General features: G+C 36.1%; 1 protein-coding gene and 1 long non-coding RNA gene across 2 annotated transcripts in view; one reads left to right on the forward strand and one right to left on the reverse strand.

The window, feature by feature from the left end:
* Nucleotides 1–17,378, forward strand: part of LOC129247981 (uncharacterized) — a 125,713-nt gene extending 108,335 nt beyond the window's left edge. Inside the window, exon 4 of the long non-coding RNA XR_008582589.1 lies at nucleotides 16,988–17,378. This is a non-coding gene — a long non-coding RNA (uncharacterized LOC129247981). The remainder of the gene's footprint in view (nucleotides 1–16,987) is intronic.
* A 3,048-nt stretch (nucleotides 17,379–20,426) lies between these two features.
* On the reverse strand, nucleotides 20,427–23,410 carry LOC129248952 (piggyBac transposable element-derived protein 4-like). The gene is made up of 2 exons (XM_054888560.1): nucleotides 22,532–23,410; nucleotides 20,427–20,432 (listed from the first exon to the last, which is right to left on the reverse strand). The coding sequence occupies exons 1-2, from the start codon at nucleotides 23,408–23,410 to the stop codon at nucleotides 20,427–20,429; spliced, it is 885 nt and encodes a 294-aa protein (XP_054744535.1).
* Between the last annotated feature and the right edge of the window lie 2,839 nt (nucleotides 23,411–26,249).

Raw genomic sequence — 26,249 nt, forward strand, 5'->3', positions numbered from 1 at the left:
CAAATAGAATTTTAAACTTTACTTCCACTTTGTTATGCTAAAATTTAATTGGCTATAAAACTGCGTATTCAAATAGTTTTAAAAAATTCTGATTAAAAAGTTAGAAATTTTTAGTTGAATTTGAAAGTTTTTGAATTTTTATAAATCTTGCACAAAGTTGAAAACTTTGATTTATATGTTATGTGTTTTAGCTAGATTTTTATAAAAAATTTATAAAAAATAAAAAAAACAGCAGAAAAGTAGTCAAAACTGTTCATCATAGCGCGATTTTATTATTTTGTTTAAGTGTATAATAGAATTTCGCTGAAACTAACGGTAATCGATATTAAATAATATCCACTGCGATTTGCTCATTACCTCGCCAACCAAATTTCACAGTTGTTTCCAATTATTTTATTATATTTTTGATGTCATAATTAATGGGAATCCCCCTAAATGCTTCTCTTCATTTATAAAACTCGACCTCGGCTAACAAAAATGCCTGTAAACCTAGTTCCCATTGCTAATTAGTTGACGGTAGCTGTACTTCCACATGCACATACACATATACATACGCACATACATGCATACTTAAATGTACATAATTCATAAAATTGTGTAATTTAATAAAATGCAATTCTGCAAAATTTTCGCGTTTCGAGGTAAATGTTTATATTTTCAGATGTATGCAAAAATTTATTTACTCTATGAATATACAAACATACGCACTTGCACATGTATGTATGTATGTACTTACGTATAAATCGAAATGGTATTGTTTGGTTATTTGCTACTTGCGTAAATGCAACCTTGCCGAAACAAACTGACCTCAGTTCTCCCTTTTATGCAAATGAAGAGTGTTAATTACCCAAGTTTTACTACGAACTACAATACATTGCTGGCTGGATGACAAACAGAATTGTGAACAGAAATACATACATGTACATATGTAAGTATTTGTATTTGCAATTAGTTTTGCATGGCATAATTTAAGAGTAAATTTTATAAAGTGTGGAAAAATCGAAAATGTTATCAGCTCATATTTTTTTGAAGTATTAAGATTTTTTATTATGCCATTTACTTATTCTAGAAGCGAGAAAGTGTTTGAAAAAGCTGAGATCAGTGCTAATTCATCATTTTTAGTTCCAGTTCTTACGTCCACATTCGAGCATCTGCACCGAGTGGTTCGATGAGCGTTCACATTATCTGGTATCCACCAGCTGGCATTAAAGACGTTTTGTAGTGGGGAAAAATATCCTAAGGTGCTCCGAATGGCAGTTCACCTTTAGAAATAATAATTTGGAGCATATTCGTGCCTATACTATACGAGGGTTGCTATTTATGTTTCTGATCTGAAAACAGTTTTTATTGTTTGCCAAAATATTCTCCACGATTATCAAAACACTGTTGCATTCATTTGAACCAATTTTCGATTTACTTTGTCCAGTCGTGTTTCCAGTGTGTTTTTAAAATTGTGTGCGATCTAACGCGAACACACATTTTTTACCACAAAGTCATCATGCTAAATCTTATTGATGCCCGTCATACTAATGGCTAAGGATGTCTCAGTCTCGTGGTATATGACATGACGATTTCGCCCATAGCATCGATATTTTCTAGTACTACAACTGACTTGGGCTGATCTTCACGGGGTTCGTCGGCGCCGTCTTACCAGTTTCTTACAACGAAACTGTGACTGGAGCGGAACATCAGACTGAACTAACAACGATAGCTGCGTGACCGTGAAATAAGAAAGAAGGCAAAGCTTGTGTGTAAATAAAAAAACGGTCAAAAATCTTGAGAATCTAAATTGTATTATGCTATTGAACCACTTGCTGAAGGTTTAAAGAGCTTGACAAATTAGAAACGTTGATCTTTTACTTGTCGATCAGAATATCTGAAACTAAAACAAAATGGGATTACTTTTTACCTCTTTTTAATATTAAAAGCAACTGAACCAAAATAATAGATACAAACTCCTCTTATCTATTGCTTCACACTATCATGCTTTAGCCGAAAGAAGATGGAAGCAAATACCTACATGTATCACAACAAAAAACACATGGCCGTCATATAAAATCCAAAGGACGAATGACCTGTTAGGATGTTCTCGGCCAAAAATTTCACGTATCACTGCAACCCTTACAGGACACTGGAAAGTAGGGGATCATGCAGCCAGACTCAATCTACCCTTCAATCCTATCTGTAGAAGCTGTCAAGCGGAAGGGGCGAAGGAAAGTCTGTTCCACTATTTATGTGAATGTCCGGGACTAGCCAGGGCACGACTCCGATCCTTCGGTAAGCCTTTCCTACAGCAAATTAAGGAGATCTCAGTCATCGAGATAAAGGATTTGCTCCTATACTTGGACCTCACTAAATGGATCTGACTTGAAAAAAAAAAAAAAAAAAAAAAAAAAAAAAACATCTCATCATTTCACGAGATAGTGGTATTAAAACGGTGCTGGTCACTAATTAGGAGCATTCTCAGCTAAGTAATGTTCAACCACCTCAACAACAACAACAACAACCTCTTATCATTGCCCAACATACAGGAAGCATAAAAAAATCTAGTCTGCTGTTCAAAAAAATTAAGTCCGAAGATCAGATGGATTGTCAACTCAGTTCTTCAAATAGAACAGCAACGAATCCTATGCAAATTATGATTGGACTAAAGCACCCCACAATTTCACTTCAAAGTAGGAAAATATAAAGGCAGGTTAGGTTTACTTTGCAACACTTCTCTGAAGTTCTGGCAAGAGGCTTCATTTCCTACTTGTGACGCACTGTTTTACAAGCTTGAACATATTGCTGCTCTGCTCTTTCGCGATATCCCTCGCGATCTGCATATTTCCAGGCAGTGGCATGCACAGAAATTCAGGGTAGCCGTAAGGTATTTTCTTCCGAATAATATCAATTTCCCGCATTCGTTATATGGATGAAACCATCAACAAAAAAATAAATTTTTTAAATCGACGCGAATTTTGAGCTACTTTCAACCTTCCAAACTATACCAACAATATTATACCAAAATTAAACAAGCTACAACACTGCATACCCTGTTTTTGTTTTTTTGCTGAACATTCTAAACATAAAATTTAATTGAATGAAAGATTTTTAATTTTTTTAAATTTCGTACAAATTTAAAACTTTGAGTTATATGGTTCTTGTTGTAGTATGAACTGTATTTTTATAAAAAAATAAAGAGTTTAAAAAAAATATATATTATATATAATATGGAAAAAGGCAAAGTTGAATTAGTTTTAAAGGTTTTTTTCGAAGATTTGGGGCTTTATTGTGAAAAAACGGTACAAAATATTTTATTCGAAGTATTGGCCATCGCTAGCTACAACTTTCGCCCATCTTTCGGGCAATTTCCCGATGCCGTTTCTCCAAAATTCTGGCCGCTGCTTGGCTATCCATGACTCAACCCATATTTTGGTAGCCTCGTACGAGGAGAACCGCTGGTCCGCCAAATCGAGACTCATATGCCGGAACAAATGATAATCGGAGGGAGCTATGTCTGGACTATACGGCGGGTGGGGTAACACTTCCCAGTCAAGCGTTCCAATATATTTTTTGACAGGTTGAGCAACATGCGGCCGAGCGTTGTCATGTTGCAAAATAACCTTGTCGTGCCTTTTTACCGTTTCCGGCCGTTTTTCTTTCAATGCCCGGCTTAAACGCATCAATTGCAGTCGGTAACGATCCCCCGTGATTGTTTCGCCCGGTTGGAGCAGCTCAAAATATACGACGCCGACCTGATCCAAAATGACACCAAATGCAGAGCATGATTTTCTTGCCGTGAATATTCTGCTTGGCCGTCGACGTTGATGCGTGGCCGGGCAAACCCCATGATTTTTTGCGTTTTGGGTTATCGTAGTGGATCCATTTTTCGTCGCCAGTCACCACCCGATGCAAAAAACCCTTCCGATTTTGTCGCTCGATCAGCAATTCGCACGTAAAAAATCGCCGTTCGACGTCGCGCAGCTTCAACTCGTACGGGACCCAATGTTCTTGCTTTTGGATCATTCCCATCGCTTTTAGACGCTTGCAAACGGTTGATTTATCAACGCCCAATGATTCAGAAAGCTCTTCTTGGGTTTGGCACGAGTCCTCGTTTACCAATTCCCCCAATTCCGCGTCCTCGAACTTTTTGTGCTGGCCAAGACGCTCCTTGTCTTCGGTGTGAAAATCACCACTTTTGAATCGTCGAAACCAGTACTCACATGTTGAAATCGACGGAGTATGGTCTGGGTAGGCCTCCTGCAGCAATTCACGGGATTGGGCTGTATTTTTTTTTCAAATTGAAGCAGAAAAGCAAAGCTTCCCGCAAATTGCGTTTCGACGGCACGAAAGTTGACATACTCGGAGCACGAAAACACTGCGTTGTTTATACTTCAGCGAAATGACAGATACTGATAAACAAAGCCTAGAGATGAGGCTTTGTCATGAATATATATTCAGTATTGCCAACGCGATAAAGTGATAAATAGCGCCATCTGTGTGTCACCTTTAAAACTAATTCAACCTCCTAATATAAAAAAATAAAAGCTAACAAAGAATAAAAAAATGAAAAAAACTAATTTACAAAAAATTAAACAAAATAATAAAATTAATCAATTAAAAATCCCATCGAATGTTTAGCCACTTAAAACGTTCACTTAAAAAACAAAAAAAAAAATAACAAAAAATTTTAAATAAATAAAAAAACATTTTAGCTTAAAACTTAAAATTTGCAATTTATTATACCAAAATTCAATGGGCTAAAAAGCTGCTTACTTATATTTTTCTAAAAATTCATATTAAAAAGCTTAAAATTTTGATGAAATTTTTTTCAATTTTTCTACAATACATAACAAAAAAACTTTCTAAATATTAAAATAAAAGACACTCAGTCATGCTCTCAGTTATGCTCGCTAATATATGTAAGACCAATTTAGGGGGGAACGCCACTGAGGGGGGTAAAAAAATAGTCGAGTTTTGGGATTTTTTTTTTTTGGAAGTAGGAATGATTATTCGAGGATCGGACAAAAGGCAATTTATTATATACTAGCAAACCCGGCCCCCTTCGCAGGGCATACTAAAATAGAATAGATATGGTTTAGAACAGAAAATATATGGTTTTCATATTATTTATTTCTTTATTCTTTATTCAAGCACTTTGGCATAAACAATATTTTTTGTTTTTCTTTTTGTTTTTGAGTAAATATAAAATATACAATATATAAAATATAAATTGAAAATTCAAATCAACGCATATGAATAACTAAGAAACAATCGTCTTTTTTCCTGATCATCCATGAATTTTTCGTTTCAATTTATATGTTTTATTAAGCATTGGAGCTTTTTTAACCATTATCCATTTATATTTTTCAAAAAAAAGAAACGAAAAAAATTTCATTCACACATAATTTCATTTGAACATTCGGATTTCACATTAAATTCTCAAATTTCGTAAGAAGTTATTCACTGTTCCAAAATCCACTCCAAAAAAATTCACAAACAATTTTTACATGTTGCACTTACGTTTTTTCCTTATGGCATCCAAATCAGAAAGAAATATTGACACATTGTAACTCACACTGTCAATTTGACAGTTCAGTTCCGCCCCAAGCGTTAAAAAAGTAAGCGACATTATGGCTGGATCAAAAGAACGCTGTACCCGTTGCCAGTGCTCCGAATTACAACCAAACTTTACGAAACCCATTTTCAATACTTACTTAACAATGTGCGTAAGTTTGGTTTTATTCGGTGCAAAGACACGACGGGTCCACGTTTTGGCATATATTTCGTGACCCTAGTCATCAATAGGTATGAAAATTACCCCGTATTAAAGCACTTATCAACAGCTTTCATTTGATACCTATATTGTACATACACAACCAAAGGTTACCCGGGTCCACGTTTTGACCTATAACTCGAGACCCCAGTCACGGAGCGGCATGAAAAATACTCTGTACTCAAGCATTCACCAACAGCTTCAATTTGATATCCATATTGTACAAACACATTCTAGGGTCCACGTTTTGGTCTCTACCTCGAGACCCTAGTCCCGGAGCGGCATGAAAAATACTCTGAACTAAAGCATTCACCAACAGCTTCCATTTGATACCCATATTGTACATACACGTCCGAAGGTTACCCGGGTCCACGTTTTGACCTATATCTTTATTCGAATTTTTCTCACCTTTTAAACCTTCCCTAGACCTCCACGAATAATTCAAGACCAAGATAAGATAAATCCGTTCAGCCGTTCTCGAGTTTTAGCGAGACTAACGAACAGCAATTCATTTTTATATATATAGATGTATTAAACTATGTTAATGTAAATTTTTATTAAAAAATATTGAAAATTGACAAATTTATGATAAAATTAACGTAATGACGAGTTAAAAAAAATGACGTCATCTGGTGGCAGCGATACAGCAATGAATAATCAGCTGAAATCAAAAAACCAAAAATTTTAATGATCTACACAATAGTGGCTATCGTTTACGTAGCCGTTTGTTTTTTGACAAAATGGTGGTGATTTGAATTTCGATATGTGTTTTTCACCATTTTTTTGATTTTCAACAGGCCCAAAAAAATAGTTATTTTCAAAATTTTGAAAATCGGCCACGTACAACAATAACCCATCGATAACAAAAATTTTGCAAAAAAAAGAAATTTCAAATCGAAAATTTGAAATTCATTAGTCTTCGAAAAATCGTTGCCACCACCGTATCAAAAAAAAGTCGTTTCGAGAAAAACGCGTTTGTAAGCGCTACTGGCCCGAACCGACCGGCGCTCACTTAAGTGCAGATAGAATCGGAATTAAAGTGAATTTCGCTTTAAAATGTTTACCACATTTTCTTGAGTTGTTATACTAACAATTTATGCAAAAAAAAAATCGTTTTTTTTTTTGAAGTTTCACAGTGGCGTTCCCCCTTAATGAAAATTTAACATTCAATTAAACATTGTTTTTAAAGCTTTTTGTGAGTGTTTGATTTCAAAACAGGAGTTAAAATTTTTTCTCTTCTACATTTTCCCCCGTCTTACCTTAAAACTAGCATTGCAATAAATATTTAACTATTCACTTGATTGTTTTTGGGGTTTTTTGAATGGGCCCGAAGCAAAAATTAAATTTTTCTTTAACATAAAACTAGCTACGAAATCCCCCGGTAGCAATTGAATTGATGAATCACGCAATAAATTGCAAAACATTAATTTACTGCAGTAATTGACTTCAGATAATCCAACCCAACAGTATTTGTGTCTGTGTCTCATGAAATAAGAAATTTATTGCTATCAATATTTTATCAAGCAACAATTTTCCTGATTTGAATTCACATAATTATTTATACATACGAGCGAGTACATACATACATACATACAGCAGGGATTATACCCTGCGAAATACCCACATTTGTGAAGTCGAATGAAATCAATTAAGCAGCAAAAGCGTAATTTAAGAAGAAAAAACAAACACTTCAGTCTTCACTTCTGAAATGCAGGGCGTCTAGACGCTTTACAGACTAAGGACGAACTTATTTTTCAAACCGGTCATGCCAACGGGCGAAGGCAATTAAAAACCATTGATGAAAATCAAACCAAATCTATCAGCTCCACAAAGCGGAGATCGAATTCACAGTCTACGGACTATCAGCGGATATGCCACGCGCAACGCAACGTCAGTCGACAACCCCAAACGCCTCATTTCATCGCTCATTTATCATCATAAATTAATAAACGCTGACCTTTGAAAACTTGAAATTCTATGATGACGTATAAATTAAATCTTTGAAAAACAAAAACAAAAAGAAGAAAGTGAATAAAAAATCACCCAAAGGAAAAAATACTAAAACAAACGAAAAGAAAAGTAACAAAGAAGATGCATGTGGAAGAGCAGCGTGAGATAGCAAACGGTCGTGCAAAATAAAATTAAAAAGGTTCATACGTGTACATACATAGATACTTGTGTGTGTGTGAGTGTGTGTAGCTAAAAGATTAGCCGCAAAATTAATGAATGAAAAAAGTGTAAATAAGTGTTTATCAACGGCAATTAATAATGCATGCAGAACATGTAAACTTTTGAGCAGCGGGAATGAAATTCAGAGCAGACCTACACATATACACACACACACACACACTGATGTGCGCTAGTTCGAATGGAGCTGTAAGGCAGCTTAAGAGTGCTGAGTGGATGAGCTGAGAGAGCGTACGAGAGGAGAATACTATTTTTTATTGTGGTTATTTTGTAGTATTTTTTGTTGTAGTTTTTTTTTGTTGTATGTTTTTTTGTGTGTTTTACTACAATGCTATACAAAAAAGTGGCATAACCGTGACGGAAACCGGTAAAACATGCACGTGCTTTGTTTTAGCCGCAAAAGCAGCGGAACACGTTAATGAATCAGATAAAAAGTGATGTGTTGAGTGTGTGAGATGCAATCAGTTGTTGTTGGGGTTGTTGGCGAGTGTGAACAATAATAATAGTTGTGGATGTGCGCATTTTGTATGGTTTTACTTATTTTTTTTTTTATTTGTATTGCAGTTTACTGCATATAACTTTTTTATTCATAAAGTGCTAAAAAAGCTAAAAGCTAAACAATAGGTTAGGTTAGCCTGGTTGGCAACAAGCCACGCATAGACCTTTTGGTCCCTAGCGATACCGATGGAGACCGACATCTATGAATACCTAAAGTAGACATCATGTAGGATGACAGCGATTTTGGCGAATCTACGCAGCGCTGGGAGATCCGCTTTTGAGACGTTCTCCAGACGACCGTCAAACAATGAGGCTCCCAGGCACTTTAAATGCGTTTTTGATAATGCCGGACAACCGCACAGAAGGTGTTCTAAAGTTTCCTCAACGTCCTCTCTTCATTTCCTGCATTTGTCCGTGTTAGAAATCCCTATCTTGTATGCATGTGCAGCCAGTAGATTATGACCTTTCAGCATACCTATGATAGTTCTACAGTCCTTTCGCGAGAGCGTAATTACGAATTGAGTCAGTCTTTTGTCGTTAGTTCTTCACATGACTTTTGCTATACAGATTAGTTCACCTAACTTCCACTCGCCTTTTCATGTAGGTGTCCATTTCATTGTATATTTTATTTAGCGGTTTTGGTATGTCGTTCTCTTGTTCAAAAGGTAGTCTAACAGCACTTTTTGCTATCTGATCTACTATTTCGTTCCCCAGAATGCCTTTCTGACAAGGTACCCAGTAGATATGCAGCTTACTGTTTGCGGCTAGCCTTTCTATGACCTCCCTGCTCCGTCGAACAGTTTTGGACTTAATACAATATGAGCTTATTCCTTTTATTTATGCTTGACTGTCCACATATATATTAATTGTTGAGTTCTTTCTAGTTCCAGTGTAGGCTAGCTCCGCGGCTTTCCCCACAGCAGAGTAAAAACTTCTTGGAAAATACTGCTGCAATCTGGCAGCTGCCTTACCCTTAGTTGTGAGCAGTAAATACCCGCTCCCACTCCGTCTGAAGTTTTAGAGCCGTCTGTATAGATGTGAAAAGTTTTATGGCCAGGCTTCATGCCTGTGTGCCATCCCTCCTCTTCAATTGTAGTGCGAAACCTTCTCTCCCAACTAAAGTACGGAGTCATGTAGTCTGTGCAACTTGAGCTCCACTTTCCTATTGAGCTGTGACCGAAGGTTCTGTAGGTGAATACTCCAACAGCCACCAACCTCCTCACAGATTTCGCTGCCAAAAAACAATAAATTTAATTATTCTTATGTAAATTGTGCAAAATACTCTTTATTATCTGAGTCATCGACTAACCTTTATTTTCTGAATAATCGCATAAACGCTCATTAGTTGGTCCGGCTCGACATTTTCCATGATTTTATCAAAATGCTCTACTATGGCCCTGCTAGAGCGTGTCGCAGCATCGATGTGCATATTACTAAAATAGAATCGTGGGGGTCAACACTTTGTTGTTGCATTCGATACTGTATTGGATTCAGAAACAGCAAACACTTGGGCAACGCTTGACCGTCTGCTTCGACTATTCATCTAGAGCTTAGCAGTATTGAAGAATGTATCGACTTTTCTCTTTGTTTGTCTCCATTTTGGAAGTCTGTAACACAAAACTGGCTACAGTAAACCACACACACAGCTATGAAAGAACTTTGGTTGCCTTGTCACCTTTCAGGAAGCGATGGTTTTATATATAAGGTTGGCAAAGAAGTCTTGTCTTTGCAAGCGCGTAGTTCTGGTTGTATTCGTCGCATCGGTTCACGCTAGAGCATTTTGGAAAGCTCTTTTCACGTGCTAACACGTGTTTGATTAATTGCTGTTTGCTTTTAGTCGTTCGTGAGTTATAGCGTCGCAAACACTACTACTACGATAAAGGCAAAAATGCATCTCTTGCTGCCAATAAAATTTGTGCAGTTTATGGACCCGATACAGTTTCCATTTCCACCGCACAACGATGGTTTCAACGTTTTCGTTCTGGTGCAGAGGTGATCGAAGATGCGCCACGGTCAGGAAGGCCTGTCGTCGGAAATTGCGATAAAATCGCTGAATTGATCGAAAGAGACCGGCATAGTAGCAGCCGTAGCATCGGCCAAGAGCTGGGCATGAGTCATCAAACCGTTATAAACCATTTGAAGAAGTTTGGATTCAAAAAGAAGCTCGATGTATGGGTGCCACACGACTTGACGCAAAAAAACATTTTTGCCCGTATGGATGCATGCGAATCGCTGCTGAATCGCAACAAAATCGACCCGTTTTTGAAGCGGATGGTGACTGGCGATGAAAAGTGGGTCACTTACGACAACGTGAAGCGTAAACGGTCGTGGTCGAAAAGCGGTGAAGCTGCCCAGACGGTGGCCAATTCTGGATTGACGGCCAGGAAGGTTCTTCTGTGTGTTTGGTGGGATTGGCAGGGAATCATCCACTATGAGCTGCTCCCCTATGGCCAAACGCTCAATTCGGACCTGTACTGCCAACAACTAGACCGCTTGAATGCAGCACTCATGCAGAAGAGGCCATCTTTGATCAACAGAGGCCGAATTGTCTTCCATCAGGACAACGCCAGGCCACACACATCTTTGGTGACGCGCCAGAAGATCCGGGAGCTCGGATGGGAGGTTCTTTTGCATCCACCGTATAGTCCGGATCTCGCACGAAGTGATTACCACCTATTTCTGTCCATGGCGAACGAGCTTGGTAGTCGGAAGTTGTCCACAAGAGAGTCCTGTGAAAATTGGCTCTCCAAGTTTTTTGACAATAGGGAAGCGAGCTTCTATAAGAGTGGCATTATGAAGTTGGCATCTCGTTGGAAACTCGCCATCGAACAAAACGGTGCATATTTGACTTAAATCGCATTATTATAACCAATTTTATGAACAATTGAAAATTCAATAAAAATACCGCAAGACTTTTTTGACAACCTTATATAATAGTACTTCATGAGAAGTGGCTTACCCCAGACATCTGGCGAAAAACATTTTTACTTCACCTAATATTTGGACTTATATTTAAATACCCGTAGGGTTACATAGTTTGAAGTGTTTTTTTTTTTTTTGTTTTGTTTTGTTTCTAATTTAATTAACATATTTTTTGTATTTTTTATTTATTTTTTAATTTTTGCTTAATTTATATTTTTAAATTTTTTTTTTGTTTTTTTTCTTAGTTGTAGTAAACCTAATTTGGAATGCTGTGCTTTTAAATGACGTGCATATTCATTAAGCCTTTAACTGTTTAAGTTTCGTCATGATGAAACGACATTTTTTCATATATGTACATACAGCTGCGGTGGAAATAATAGCACCATAGGGTGTTTCGAAATTCAAAATTTAAAAAGTTTGAAAAGAACTCAATTTTTTGAACATAAAATAATTTTACTTAATTAATTCAGCTATCAACATATTTTAGGTAAGAAGACACCCCATTTGTCTTGCATATTTAAAAATATATTCACTTAATAAGTTATCAGGGGCCATTCCATGACGTTGATTGCGTTGTCCCCAAACCATTTTTTAGCCATTTTGCTCGTGATCCTGGGGTATTGTCCTGCTGGAAGACCCATTTTAATGGCATTTCATCCTCTTCCTATGGTAACATTACATTTTGCAGGATGTCGACGTAGACGTGCTGGCCCATGATCCTCCTAATCCAATGAATCGGACCTACTCCATAATAGGAAAAGCACGCCCATATCATAATGCTGAAACCCCCGTGTTTAATGGGTTTTTCGTGTACATCGGTCTATATTCTTCATTTGGTTTCCTCCTAACGTAACTACGAGAACCAGTTCCTCCATACAATACGATTTTGCTCTCATCTGTCAAAACTATGTTTCTTTACTTTTTCACTGGCCAATTGGAGTGTTACTTAGCAAATTTCATGCGTTTAGCTGCGTGTTTAATGGTCAAAAGCGAAACTTTTCTCGGACTACAAGCATTCAAGTTCCTTTCTCTCAGTCGAGTGCGAATGATTTCAACAGAAGCATCAATATTTAGGTCCTTTTTAAGCTCCACTGCTGGCTTGAATGGCTCCTTCTTGGTCTGTTTAACTAAGCGCTTGACGAGTAATGGCGACGACATAATAGGTTTTCGTCCACGAGACTCTACTTTTTGGACAAATTTCTTGGCATTACTAATTATTATTATTATTTTTTTTTTTTATAATAAAATAACTTATTGTTAATTTTAATGTTCTCCATTGTGTATGAAGGCATTTCACAGTTCGACCCTTATACAATATTTCAACTCTCATTCCGGCACCTTGGACATATTGGATTCGCTCTTTACCGTTAAGAAAGTGATACTATCCTCTTTCAATAAATGAATGATGACAGAATATTTTTAAATTTGTATTCTGCTGATGACTTTTTCCTCTACTTGAACTGCTTTAGAACTTGAACTGTTGGTAGAAGGAGGGTAATCGTTGCGCATAGAAAATAATCGTTACAATATAAAGAATGTTGAAATTGTGAAGGTATAGAAAAAGGGAAAAGTTTACCGGCAACCGAATTCTGGCCGCTCAATTTACACGTATTCACACACTCGTGCAATGAGTCGTTGTTCAGACGGCAACGAAGCAATATTAATGGATACTGTGTTGATTTTTTTCGTATTTCACCAACACAACTCAGTTTTTTCACAAACAAACCGTTGTCATGGCCCGAGTGACGTCAACCAATCAGTTGATTCTTTCCCATTCACTAAGAGCCGATTAACGGTCTCATCTCGGTCACAGCTTCTAAATTATTTTCATCATGATTTAAACTATGCTGTGTTTTACCCTCTCACTCACCCCTTCTATTTGCCCCGTTTGTATTCAGCTTTGCTCAATCTTAAGACATTAGACGCTCTTTTGTTATCTAACTTTGGGCACAACAACCTTGGAACACACACCGAGTTGAATTTTTATTTCAGCGAGTATTTTCTGAGATTTTTTCTAAACAGACCAAATACTGGGGATAGTCCCGAGCAGCATTCAAACCAAATTTAATTCAGTTTAGCAGTCCCTTTGGTGTTCACCCAAAGTCTCCAGACGTGCGTCCATAATTGGTTCGTCTCTACTTATTGGATTTCTTTAGCCTTATCCGGCAAGGCCATGAAGAAATTAAGGCTTGTTAGCCAGATTATAAGATTTAATAGTAGATATCTAGCCAGGAGCAAGGAGTCAATAGTAAACATCCAGGCTTATTCGCCATACATACGGACTACAGCCATTGTGAGAAGCGAAAGACACAACTTTTGCCTTTTAATTTGAACAATTTAAACAAACCAAAATAAATCACTAAATTTCCTCTCTTCGCCTTTTGGGCAATTTTTGCCGCCCTATTTCAGCAGCCCACTTCAGCAGCGTTCATTCGCGATTTTATCTAAACAATCTCTTTTCAAACTGCAACAACAAATAAACTGCCAATTTAGATAAAAGGAAATTCTGCTATAAACTAAAACAACAAACAATAGAAACTTTTATGCGCAGTTTTCCAGAAACCCAAATAAATAAAATTTATTTTTGGAAAAAGAGAGAAAGCGTAATTCAGAGGTAAAGAAGGTAAGGAAGCAAAATAAACAAGTGGGAAATTTGGTAAAGCGAAAATGGGGAAGGAGGGTGGAAATAGTGACAAAATCACACAAAAGGAACGAAAGGGCAACAACGAAACATTTTTAATTGAATTCGTTTGGAACCAAAAATAAAAATATTAAAAAATCGTATAAACAAAATATGCACACAAAATTAAATTTTCACACAAAATAAAACAAATATTCACAGTTTCAAGCAATTTCATCGAGTCGCAAGTGACTTGCTACTATGCGCTAATTTTGCATTTGATTATTGGAGATGCTTGTGTGTACGCAGCGGAAATATGACGCTCGGCATACGTCACGCGTACAAAAAAACGCACATATCCGCATTCATATTTGCACACAACCTGAGTTTGCATTTACGAATCAAAGTGCAATGATAATTTTGGAACAAATCCAGCAATAAATATAAATATTTCGGCGAAACTGATAAAAAGAAAAATTGTATAGGCAAAATGCGGATAATTGGCGATTAGGACGAAAATAGACAGACTGGCAATAAGTGGGTAAACGAGGAGCAATTGTGAGAGTTATTGTAAAAGAATAAGAGGAATATAAACAAAAAAATATTAAAAAATAAATAAAAAGTATTAAAAAAAATTAAAAACAAAAATAAAAAAAAAATATAAAAAATAACGTTGTGGATAAAAGATAAAAAACAAAAAATATATAAAAAAAAATTTTTAAGAATTAAAAAAGAAATAAAAAAAAAAAAAAAAATTAAAAACAAAAATTAAATAAAAAAATAAAATAAAGTTGTGGATTACTGCGAAATATAATATAACAAAAAAGGTTCAGTAACGAGAAGAGATTTCAACACAGCTTGGGGCCGTTAGAGGCAATGGTTTTGAACTATGGACGCTAAAAACCATCACATTAATCAGCGAATGGTCTTCGAAAGGAAAATGTTACGAAAAATTTATGGACCAATCAGACAGCAAGACGGAACTTATCGAAAAAAATATAATCATGAGCTGAAACCTTTAGCACTACACGAAACTGTGATAAGATTCATAAAATCTCAGTGGATAAGACGGCTGGGCACGTGTTTAGAATGCCTAAGGAGACAACAACTCGAAAGGCAGTTGAATTACGCCCTGTAAGAGGCAGAAGGACGCCCCAGAAAGAGACGGTTCAAAGACGTTGAAGATGACCTTGCAAAGCTGAACGTGCGTCGGTGGAAACAAGAAGCCTTAGATAGAGACGAGTGGCGAAAGGTTGTCAATGAAGCAATGGTTCACTAAGGACTATGATACTAAGAAGAAGAAGAAATCTTCTTCAAAGTATATAGAGCAAGATAGAGTTCACTAAAAAAACTACGTACCCGAAATTTATCTGAAAATCCTCAGTAAAGACTGAAATTTTGATGAGAATACCGTAAATATCACGAGGATGCTGAACTGTTAGGCATTCTGCTAATACGCTGCAAGCCACGCATAGCTATTTCTATAGGAGCTCTAGGAATGAGAAAGAGACTTAATCCATTCAGAATTTCCTGTGTGAGAGTACCGCGCGCGCCGAAAGCCGAAAAATGCTTTTCAGATTTCTGGAAGCCCAGTCAGGCTAGATACAATCTCGCTGATGGAGCTAATTGCATTCGCTAAAAGTTTGTGATTATTTAGGAATATGTAGGAACAGAACTGAGAGTACTGTGCTACTGGCCATATAGTCACTTATTTCTAAGCACCGACTAATTATTTCTTCAGTGATTGTAAAAACAAGGAAGAAACAGAAACCATATATGGCGAAAAGTCCATTTCAAATTATAGGTTGAGAACTTCTTCGAGGATATACATATTTAGTTTAGGCTGAAGCTTGCCGAAGGAACTGATTGGATGTAGTAAATTGTCGCAATAGTTCGAGGAGTAATACTGGATGTACTGGATTATGGGTCATATTGACGCTTAGTACGAAGCCACACATAAAAGTTTCTATAGTATTCAAGTGTAAAAATGAGGGATAGAACATCTTCGAACCGAGAATAGTCAGTTTAAGCGCAATCTGGCTGAAGTGTCTGATTGGGTTCGCTAAAAGAACGCGAGTTTTTAAAAATGTGCAGGACTTGGATACCTTTCTCGGGATTCTATAGTCACTTAATTAGTAAACTATCTCCTTCTAACAGTCGCCCATCTAATCTAATCTAATTCATCATCATTCATAGCTTCACACCTCATTGTGAGCCTTAGCTTTCTCTACAATTCTTCTCCATGCATCTCCGTCCATAGCCAGACTACGGTAGTTGGTCACTCCTAAGTTTCTTAGATCGTCCTCAACGTCGTCTAGCCATCGCTTCCGCGGTTGTTGTTATTGTAGCAGCATAAACATTTCCCATACAGAAATGAGAAATGCTGCTGGAGTGACAGTCCTTGGCCGGATATAAATCCGAGTCATTCCGGTAACGGTAACTTTCGTGGGAACGCATTCCCCGGTCATTCTATTCGCTTCTCACCTAGCATGCGCGCCTCTACAACTTTGCGAGGCATTCATTCATCGGATGCGCTGCGATTTGGCACACTGCACACGTTTTCCCCTTGGGGGGAAAGTTCTTAGTAGGGACTCTTCTAGCTCGCTGTTAAATCTGATGCGTATAGCCCATGTGCTTCTCGTATCCGAGCGCGTCTTCTTAGTGTTTCGTGTATCCGAGGCCTTTGTGATGATATGTGTTTGTTTTTTTTTTAGTGATAAGGTTAGCAGCCCTAAGTACAACCCCCAACTTGGAGGGCCAGCTCTCAGTTTTTATGTTCCCCTGAGAGCAGCGTGGCCTGACTATACCTTCAGACACTGGATATGATTTTACTAAGGATGAGGTTTCCCCGTTGCCTCAAACTCTTTTTCTTTATCCGTGCTTGGAACCGCCAGCCTAAACTGGGGGCGATAATCTATATTAACCTAATTATTTTATTATTATATTGATATTTTGGTTGTAACACAAAAATAATGAAAACAATTTTTTTTCTAAATTTTCAGGTTCTCACCACTTATCTCCCGTGGCATCACTCGATTATGCTTTTTGAGGACTTAACATAAATTTGAAAATATCATAATGTTGCATTTTTCTACACGTCGCCGTGGAGTATTTCTATCTCCATAAGCATTTAAAGTAACGAATAAACATTTCGATAAGCAATTTGGAAATTGTGAAAAAAAAAACGCAAGTAATTAAGTATTAAAAAGGAACATCTTTTACGTAACATATTTCTAGTCAAATCGAAAATTTCAAAAAAAAAAATATATATTATATATAAAGAAATAAAAAAGAAAACAGTCACAAAGACCAGCGAGTGCAGTAGGAAAGCGTACACCAAAGAAGAAAGGAGAGACAGCGAGAAAAGGTATTTGAGGCAAATCATAGAGCAAAGAAGGATTTGGAAAAGAAGAGCATAAAACTTCCTCCACTCTTTCGAAGTAAAAGTATTAAGAAAAAAAAAAAAGAAAATGCCTTACAATCGTGACACATCGGCAGCCCAGGCTGATAAATTGAGCGGCATCGAGGAGGAGAGCGATTTGTATGAGGGCTTCGCACCGCACGTCGACACCGCAGAAATAAAAAGCTTAGATTTCTACAATCAAAAGCCGTCAACTGGTAAGTGCTTTGAGACTATTCTATCTACCCTGCTTCTACAATAACTAAGTGCAGATATTTATTTATTTTGGCTGCGTCATTCGCAAGCGGCGTGATTTGCAGAAAAAAATTGCGAACAAATTACCAAAAATACTGAAATTTGGTTTGCGTGAAGGCAAGTTTTCTATTACTACATACAAATATTTCATAAGTATTTCAAAAATCGAAATTTTACACTTAGCCAAAATAAAATTTTCTAAATCTATTTATTACGATTTTTTGATGAATGCATGCGGATACATACATACATACATACACTTATACCTATGTACATGTAAATGTATATATTTCCACGTTTGGTTTTTGTGCAACCATTGAGAATATTCTCTAATTTGATTGAGTGCTGTGTCCAACAGCAATAACAACAACAACTACAAATAGTAAAGGAAATAAATGGTTTACAAAATTCCTTTCAGGCTAAAAATAAAACTGCCTCAAGCGTTTTTGCCGCATTGCCGCATTCCATATTTGTAAACTAACATTTTGCCATTCAAAAATATATGATTTTATTCCATTTAAAAATTTGAATTTCTTTCTGTCGATTAACTATGAAAAATGGCAATCTAAATTGCTATCAAAATAAACACAAGCCGCAACTAATAAATAAATAAATATTAAATTGCATTCAGTCCATAAAATTTTGTTGATGTGTGTGTGTGTTGTGTAGCGACTGGTCGCACTACAACCCTGCAGGAAAAAATACTACCAGCTCACTTTTCAGCTTAACCAGTTCGCGTTCTATAATTTTTTTCACGTTAGCAAATGGTATTTTTAACGAGGGGACGCCTTACGTCCTTCGTTCTACGAAATGCCAGTTGTTTGGTCAGCTACCAGCTCATTCCAGCCCAAAATATTTCTAAAATAACTAATATAGAAAAATTCAAATATATAATGAAGCATACATTCTATTCCAACGGCTTAAAATATTAATATACATTTCATATTAAAAGAGTATACAGAAGGTTTATTTCTTAAAATTAAATGAAACTTCTCTCAGGTACAGAAGTGGGTTAAACATTTAAAAATTGGTGCGAACTTAAAAACCATATAAGTAAATCCTAAAAAACTGAAACAAAGAAAAAAAATAAATCTTCTTCTTCTTAAAAAGAAAATTAAATCTTCTTCTTCTTCTTATATATAAAAATGAATGTTTGTCTGTATGTCATCGATGAACTCAAAAACTACTGGACCGATTATTGTAAAAATTGGTATATATATGTATTTTTCCGCGGAGAAGGTTCTACAGACCTGCTCATTGCTGCCACTCGCCACCAGGTGGCGCTGCACAGTAGCAACTTCTCCCCCGTTCAACCGATTCTCATAAAAATTAGTATGACCATGTCTGTATTTTTATTATTATTATTTTTTTTATTAGAGGAAACGATTCGCTGCGCATCGAAATCTGTAACAACGCGCGCCGGGTACAGCTAGTAAAAATTAAAAATTTATGGTATTCGCTTTAGGAACCTAAATAAAATTAATGCTAGTTAAATTTCAAATGAATAAGAGAAGAGGTCTTTCAAAAGACCCGCCTAGATGTTGTTTTAATCCTTAACGAGCGGGACATAGTACTTATGCGATAGAAAACGAAATGCCCCAATAAGGGGTTGGTTGGTTGGTTTAAGGGGTGATTCTTCCAGAGTCCAACTAGCGCTTCCGCACCATTTTGTTGCCACATCCTCGTTACCAACTTCTTTACCAGTTATTTACAGCATGACTATATCCAGTCTGTGCGGTTCAGGAACCTTATCAGGTTGTTGACATCTAAGCCAGACAGCTGTTCCAGACTCTCGAACAGCGGTTTACCCAGGGTTAACATTCTGTCCTTCCATAGGGCAGGGCATTCACAGAAAAAATGGAAGATTGTTTCCTTTTTCACCGGTTGTTTACAACTGTGACAATATGTGTTGTGAGGGACACCCATTTTGGCTGCTTGTTCTCCCACAAACCAAAAGCCAGTTATGACTGCCGTTAGTCTATGTCCCATCGTTTCATGTTTATCAATGTTGACGATTACTTAATGATGTAAGCGGGCCATAACGTTCTGCTAATTATGCATTTCGTCTGGTCTCTCCATCTACAATCTGCCAGTTCATCCGCTTTTACATTACCTTCGATGCTCCGATGTCCCGGGACCCAGATTAAGGTAACTCTATGGTTTTCGCTCAAGGTGGTAAGGCTGTTCCTGCTTTGTTCCACCACTTTAGAGGTTGTTATAGCCGCGTCCAGTACCTGGATTGTAGCTTAGCTATCCGAAAGAATAGCGATATTGCTCTTAAAAGAGGGATCTGCGAATAGTAGCCTACAAGCTTCCCTAATTGCCAGTACTTCCGCCTGAAAGACACTGCAAGCATTAGGGAGACGCATAGATCTTTCAATTTTAAGTCTATGAGAATATATACCAGCTCCAACACCACAATCCATTTTACTGCCATCTGTATAGACTGTAGTGTCGAACTTGTTTAGTGAGAATCCCTTATTTCATTATTTCCGAAATGGAAAGAGAGTGACAAAACTTCTACTGTAGTTTTCTTGAACAAATATAACAACTTTGTACATCCCTGGTTTGTTGATCATATAAAATTATAAATCAAGTAAATATATTGAATTCATATCTAAATAAATCAGTTTAAATGTTTAGTTTAAGTTTTCAGCCTTATAAACGTTTTAGAATTTCATCTAATTTTCTCGGTTGTTAAGGGCTAAAATAAAACATTTAAAAATTGCCTCATTATTTTTTAATTTAAGCTTTTTTTTTCAAAATATGAATCTTAACAATTATATTTATGTCTAAAATAACAATGATAACAATTAACAATATGTGAAAAATTACATCATTTAAATGTCCACCATGAGCACCAGATTTACAGGTAAAATCCGTAAAGCAATCGATTCCTGAAATTGTTGAGAACGTCGAGATATCGATGTTGAGAGTTGTTCAGGAACACTTTGCGCTACAGCGACGAGTGTTTGGTCTACCAGTCCTTTTTCTATCCCCTACAGAACCAGTTTCCTTAAATTTTTTACCAACCTTTGAATGGTCGACTCACTCGGAAGATTATTTGTACCAAAATAACGAATATTGCGATATGTTGTTCTCAAAGATCGCTAATTTTTATAATTAGTTTCAATAATTTTAACCCTTTGAAGCACACATTTTACTTACCAACCGCTTTTATGATTGCATGTAATTTTAAGGGTTTCAGGGGCCGCTGATTACGAATCTGAGGTCAGATTTGAGAAATTCAATATGGCGGATACAAAATGGCGGACCTATTTTTTGAAAAATTTTTTGGAAACTTACCAAATTTGACATTAGGGGGTTTTTGGGGTCGCTGATTACGAACCTTGAGTCAGATTTGAGAAATTCAATATGGCGGATACAAAATGGCGGACATATTTTTTGAAAACTTGTTGGATACTCATCAAGTTTGATATTAGGGAGTTTTTGGGGTCGCTGATTACGAATTTTGGGTCAGATTTGAAAAATTCAAAATGGCGGATACAAAATGGCGGACATATTTTTTTTAAAAATGTTGGATACTCACGAAACTTGATATTTAGGGGTTTTTGAGGTCGCTGATTATGAATATGAGGTAAAACTTTGAAAATTCAAAATTGTGGATACATAATGGCGGACACATTTATTGAAAAATTGTTGAATACTTTCGAAACTTGATGTTTGTGGGTTTTTAGGGTAATTGACTACGAATCTGAAGTCATATTCGAAAAATTCGAAAAGACGGATCCAAAATGTCAGACACATTTCTCGAAAAATTAAGATACCCACGAAACTTGGTATTTTGAAGTTTTTCCGATCGCTGATTGCAAACCTCAAGCCAGTTTTTGAAAGTCCAATATGGTGGAACAGAAAATAAGAAATGGTTTTGCAAGAAAGTAATTTCACTCGCTCTTAGCTTTACCCAGAACTAACGACGAGGACGTGGCGAGCTTCTAGTTCCATTTTTTTTTTCAAGTTTTTTTTGCAATTTAAAATTTTTTTTTGTATTTTTGTAATTTTTTTTTTTGTATTTTTTATTTTTTGTTCCACCATTTTTATAATAGTAATTGTCTTTTCTATGATTGAAAATATTTGATTGCACACAAAGAAAAAGTTCACTTGTGGTAATCTGCGAAACAATTTCGTTTTGGTTGCAAACAAAGACTTACCTTGCAAATAGTGCAACTCCATAAAGTTCTTCTCTCATCTGCTTTTGTACTGCATAAAGCACATCGTTTGGGCTTCCCTTCGGGATCGCAGTAAGGCAGAGGAACTTGAGGCTTATGGGGGCCTACTATTTCTGCTTTTCGTTTTCGTCCTCTTGAAACAGGTAGATTTTGTGAAACTAATATAATTTCTCAACGATAATCAACCTAAACTGTTTCAATGTCATGCAAGGTAAGAGATTTTTCTCCCTATACATGATGAAAGCGTTAGTCACAGATACATCTAAGAAGTGCCAGAATAATCGTAGCCACCATCTCTTGGATTTTCTATCGATCTTATATGTGGAAACTAAACGATTTGAGTTATCCACGTAACCCATGTGTTTATTATAATCCGAACACATTGAGGGACACTTTATTTCTTTCAGAGATCCATCTTTTTGTCTGCGAGTAACAGTCGAAGAATCCAGAGGATCATGAAAGTTTGATAGGAAATGGACAGGCTTATTGTCCATCCATTTTATCCATCTGATGCCGGTATTAGATGTTCTGAACTCACTATCACCCCTTTTCACAATTTTGTCTGGAATCTGACTTTTTGGTAGCCTTGAACGATTTTTTCGTATAGTTCCACAGGCAAATATATTTTCTTTTTTCAAAGATATCATGAGACAAACAGAAGTGAAGAAATTATCAAAATATACATGATGATTCCCACCTACAAGTTCGCGTGTAAGATCTTTTACAACTCGTGGACCCAAAAGTTTTTCTGTACTTTCTGTTTTACCAGTGTACACCTGAAATTCACAGACAAAACTTGATTCATCGGCACGAACCCAACATTTGTACCCACGTTTCACAGGCTTGGCTGGCATGTACTGTTTCATGCTGCTTCTTCCTTTGAATTTGATCATTGATTCGTCCACGGATTGATTTTGTTTTGGTTTATAACAACTCTTGAATGTTTCATTCAATATTGTTACCATAGGTCTTATTTTGTACAACTTATCATATCCGGGACTTCCTCTTTTAGGCTCCTTGGTATTATCATTCAAATGTAAATGACTAAGGAAAAAACCAAAACGATTCACTGTCATCAACTTACTCACATAAGAATCATGTAGTTGAGGGTTCATTGACCAACAATCTCGATATGATGTGGGCTTTTTGATTCCCATCAAAATGTTTATTCCCAAAAATGTGAGAAGTTCAATTTTGCTTACTTCTCTCTGTTGACTCTCTCTTTGCACTCGATAAAGGTTTGTCTGTTCAACCAATATATCAATTAGAGACTCAGGAAATAAACAAAAGAATACATCAATTGGTGATGTAACTGTGTCCGCAATATTGGGCCCAAAATCTTTTGTGAATTGAAGATCATCTCTCAATCTTCTCTTTTCTTCCCATTTTTCATTCACTTGTGAGATTTCATCAGGAACATCGGGCAAATCATCCGCCTCGACTCCATCGTCAGCAAAATCAAAATTTTCCGCTCTTTTTTTGACATTGATGATATCTGCGTCCTCGCGTTCATCGTCGGAACTGCACAGTCCATCAACTGATTCATTGTCACTTGGAATATCTGCTGGTTCGATTTCCATTTTCACTCTCTACACACTGGTAGCAAGCAGAGGTATATCCAAAAACTATTTGGTTTTGTGAACAACTGGTGGTGTATCAAAAATGTGTGTGAAATGTGTAAATGATAGCAATATGTTCACGGAGAGAAAATTTGAACGTAATAACAATGCAGAGCACCTAAAAGCGACCGCGTCACGCAATGAACAGTATCTGACCCAAAATTCGTAATCAGCGACCCCAAAAACTCCCTAATATCAAACTTGGTGAGTCTCCAACAAGTTTTCAAAAAATATGTCCGCCATTTTGTATCCGCCATATTGAATTTTTCAAATCTGACCCAAAATTCGTAATCAGCGACCCCAAAAACCCCCTAATATCAAATTTGGTGAGTATCCAATAAGTTTTCAAAAAATATGTCCGCCATTTTGTATCCGCCATTTTGAATTTTTCAAATCTGACCCAAAATTCGTAATCAGCGACCCCAAAAACTCCCTAATATCAAACTTGGTGAGTATCCAACAATTTTTCAAAAAATATGTCCGCCATTTTGTATCCGCCATATTGAATTTCTCAAATCTGACCTCAGATTCGTAATCAGCAACCCCAAAAACCTTATAGTATCATGTCCCATCTTTATACATTATGTACTTTGTTGAAAAATGAATTTTTTCCTGAAAATAGACGATTTTTTCAATTTGTTTATCTGTAATTGTTTATAAATTCACGCAAAACAATTTTCTTATATTAGTTTCAGTTACATTCTTTGATATATGGATTATCATATAAATAAATTTTCCCGGTCCCATTCTCATAAATATCAAATCTGTAGAGAAAAGTTGAGAAAAAAGAAGGTGGGAACCTGGCTTCCCACCATGCTCCTAAGGGTTAACACATCTGTCGTGTAAACTTGTCCATCTTGAGCAATTCAAAGGTGACATAAAAAAGTTACCGGCTAGCAATTATTCACTATTGACTACGCCAGGCGTCACTTTGGTCTTTTATGTGTCAGGCTGCTGCGAATATTTTAGAATATTGTAGAAAAAAAATCATTTTGGTGCTTGCCAAGAAAAGTTTAGTTGTGGCAAAACTAGTCAATATTAAATAAATTGTAATGGTCTGGAAAATATTCATACGCGAATGGTATGAAACAAGTTTTTCTCTCCTACTCTGAACTAGTGCAACAATATTATAAATCCGTTCCTGTAACGTTCACTGACTTGAGATGCGAGGCTACATTGAAAGTGAATAAATTTTATACAAATATTAATTGAGTGTTGCCTTTATTTAATATACTAGGATATAGGCTTTAAAAAAGAAAAATTTTTAATCAGTACCTACTTATATGTATTATACATAATTATCTATTCATCGCGATGCAGTGGTGCGTTCATAGACGAGTCTCAATCTTTTTTATCTAAAAAAAAAAAAATTAACAACTTTGCAGACAAATTGATCAGTTTACTGCTCGTATTATTCTACATAGTAAATGAGGAACTAGTTAGTATGAATTCTTCTAATAAATACCAGTATCTGAACTAGAATGTTTCCATACTAGTTTGGCTCTTCCCTGCAGGGAACATGGTTTCAGCACATGCGATTGTGTGTATTGTAAGCCTATATATTTTTGCTGAAAACAATTTTAAATCATTGTCCAGTTTATATTCATATTATTCTAATAATTGTATTTCTATAAAATATTTGAAAATCATAAAATTTTAACACTCCTTTATTATAGAAACAAACAAATAAAATTAAAATAAAAAAAAAAAATGAATAAAAGAAATAAATCAATGTAAAGAAAAAGCAATTAGAAAAAAATGTTCATAAAAATAAGCTATAAAAAAGTTATTAACAAAAAAAAATTAAATTAATTTAAAAAAATAATAAAAATAAAATAAAAAATAAATACAAATTAAAAACACAAATTATTAAATATTTTTTTTTGCTAATATAAGTGTTTTTTGTTAATGTATATAAAATACATAACGCTGTTTGTTGACACTGCAACTAAAGGGTGATTTTTTTAAGAGCTATAGGAAAGTTTTTCAAAAAAACACACGTAAGATTCAGAAAAATGCATGAGATGTTTATTTAAATCGATAGTACAGTCCATATAATTTAATGTTTGAAGATTATTTCATGCAAATGTTGACCGCGACTGCGCTTCAAGTGGTCCATCCGCTTAGTCCAATTTTGGCATACTCTCTCCAATGTATCGGCTGGTATCTCACATATAAATGCTTTAATGTTGTCTTCCAATGTTGTCTGCTTCAATTAAGGCTTGTCTGAATAGACATGAGCTTTAACATAGCTCCACAAAAAATAATCTAAAGGCGTTATATCGCACGATCTGGGTGACCAATTGACAGGTTACGAACGTGAAATAAAATGTTCAACGAACTCGCCTCTCAACAAGTTCATTTTTACGCGTGCTGTGTGGCATGTGGCACCGTCTTGCTGGAACAACATGTCATGCAAGTGAAGCTCTTGCATTTTGGGCAAAAAAAAAGTTGGATATCATTTCACGGTAGCGCTCACCATTCACAGTTACGTTACGATTCGCAGCATCTTTGAAGAAGTACGGTCCAATGATACCTCCAGCCCATAAACCGCACCAAATTGTGACCTTCTCTGGATACATTGGTAGCTCTTGCAATTCTTCTGGCTGATCTTCACTCCAAAATCGACAATTCTGCTTATTTGCGTACCCTACGTACCCATTGATCCAAAAATTAGATTCGTCGCTGAACACAATTTTTCGACTTTAAACTTTCTTAACAGAACACGCATTTTTATAATAAAATTCAATGATTTGCAAGCGTTTTTCGTTTGTAAGACGATTCATGGATAAATAATGGA

Source organism: Anastrepha obliqua, chromosome 5 (assembly GCF_027943255.1).
Source record: "Anastrepha obliqua isolate idAnaObli1 chromosome 5, idAnaObli1_1.0, whole genome shotgun sequence".
NCBI classification, from domain to species: Eukaryota; Metazoa; Arthropoda; class Insecta; order Diptera; family Tephritidae; genus Anastrepha; species Anastrepha obliqua.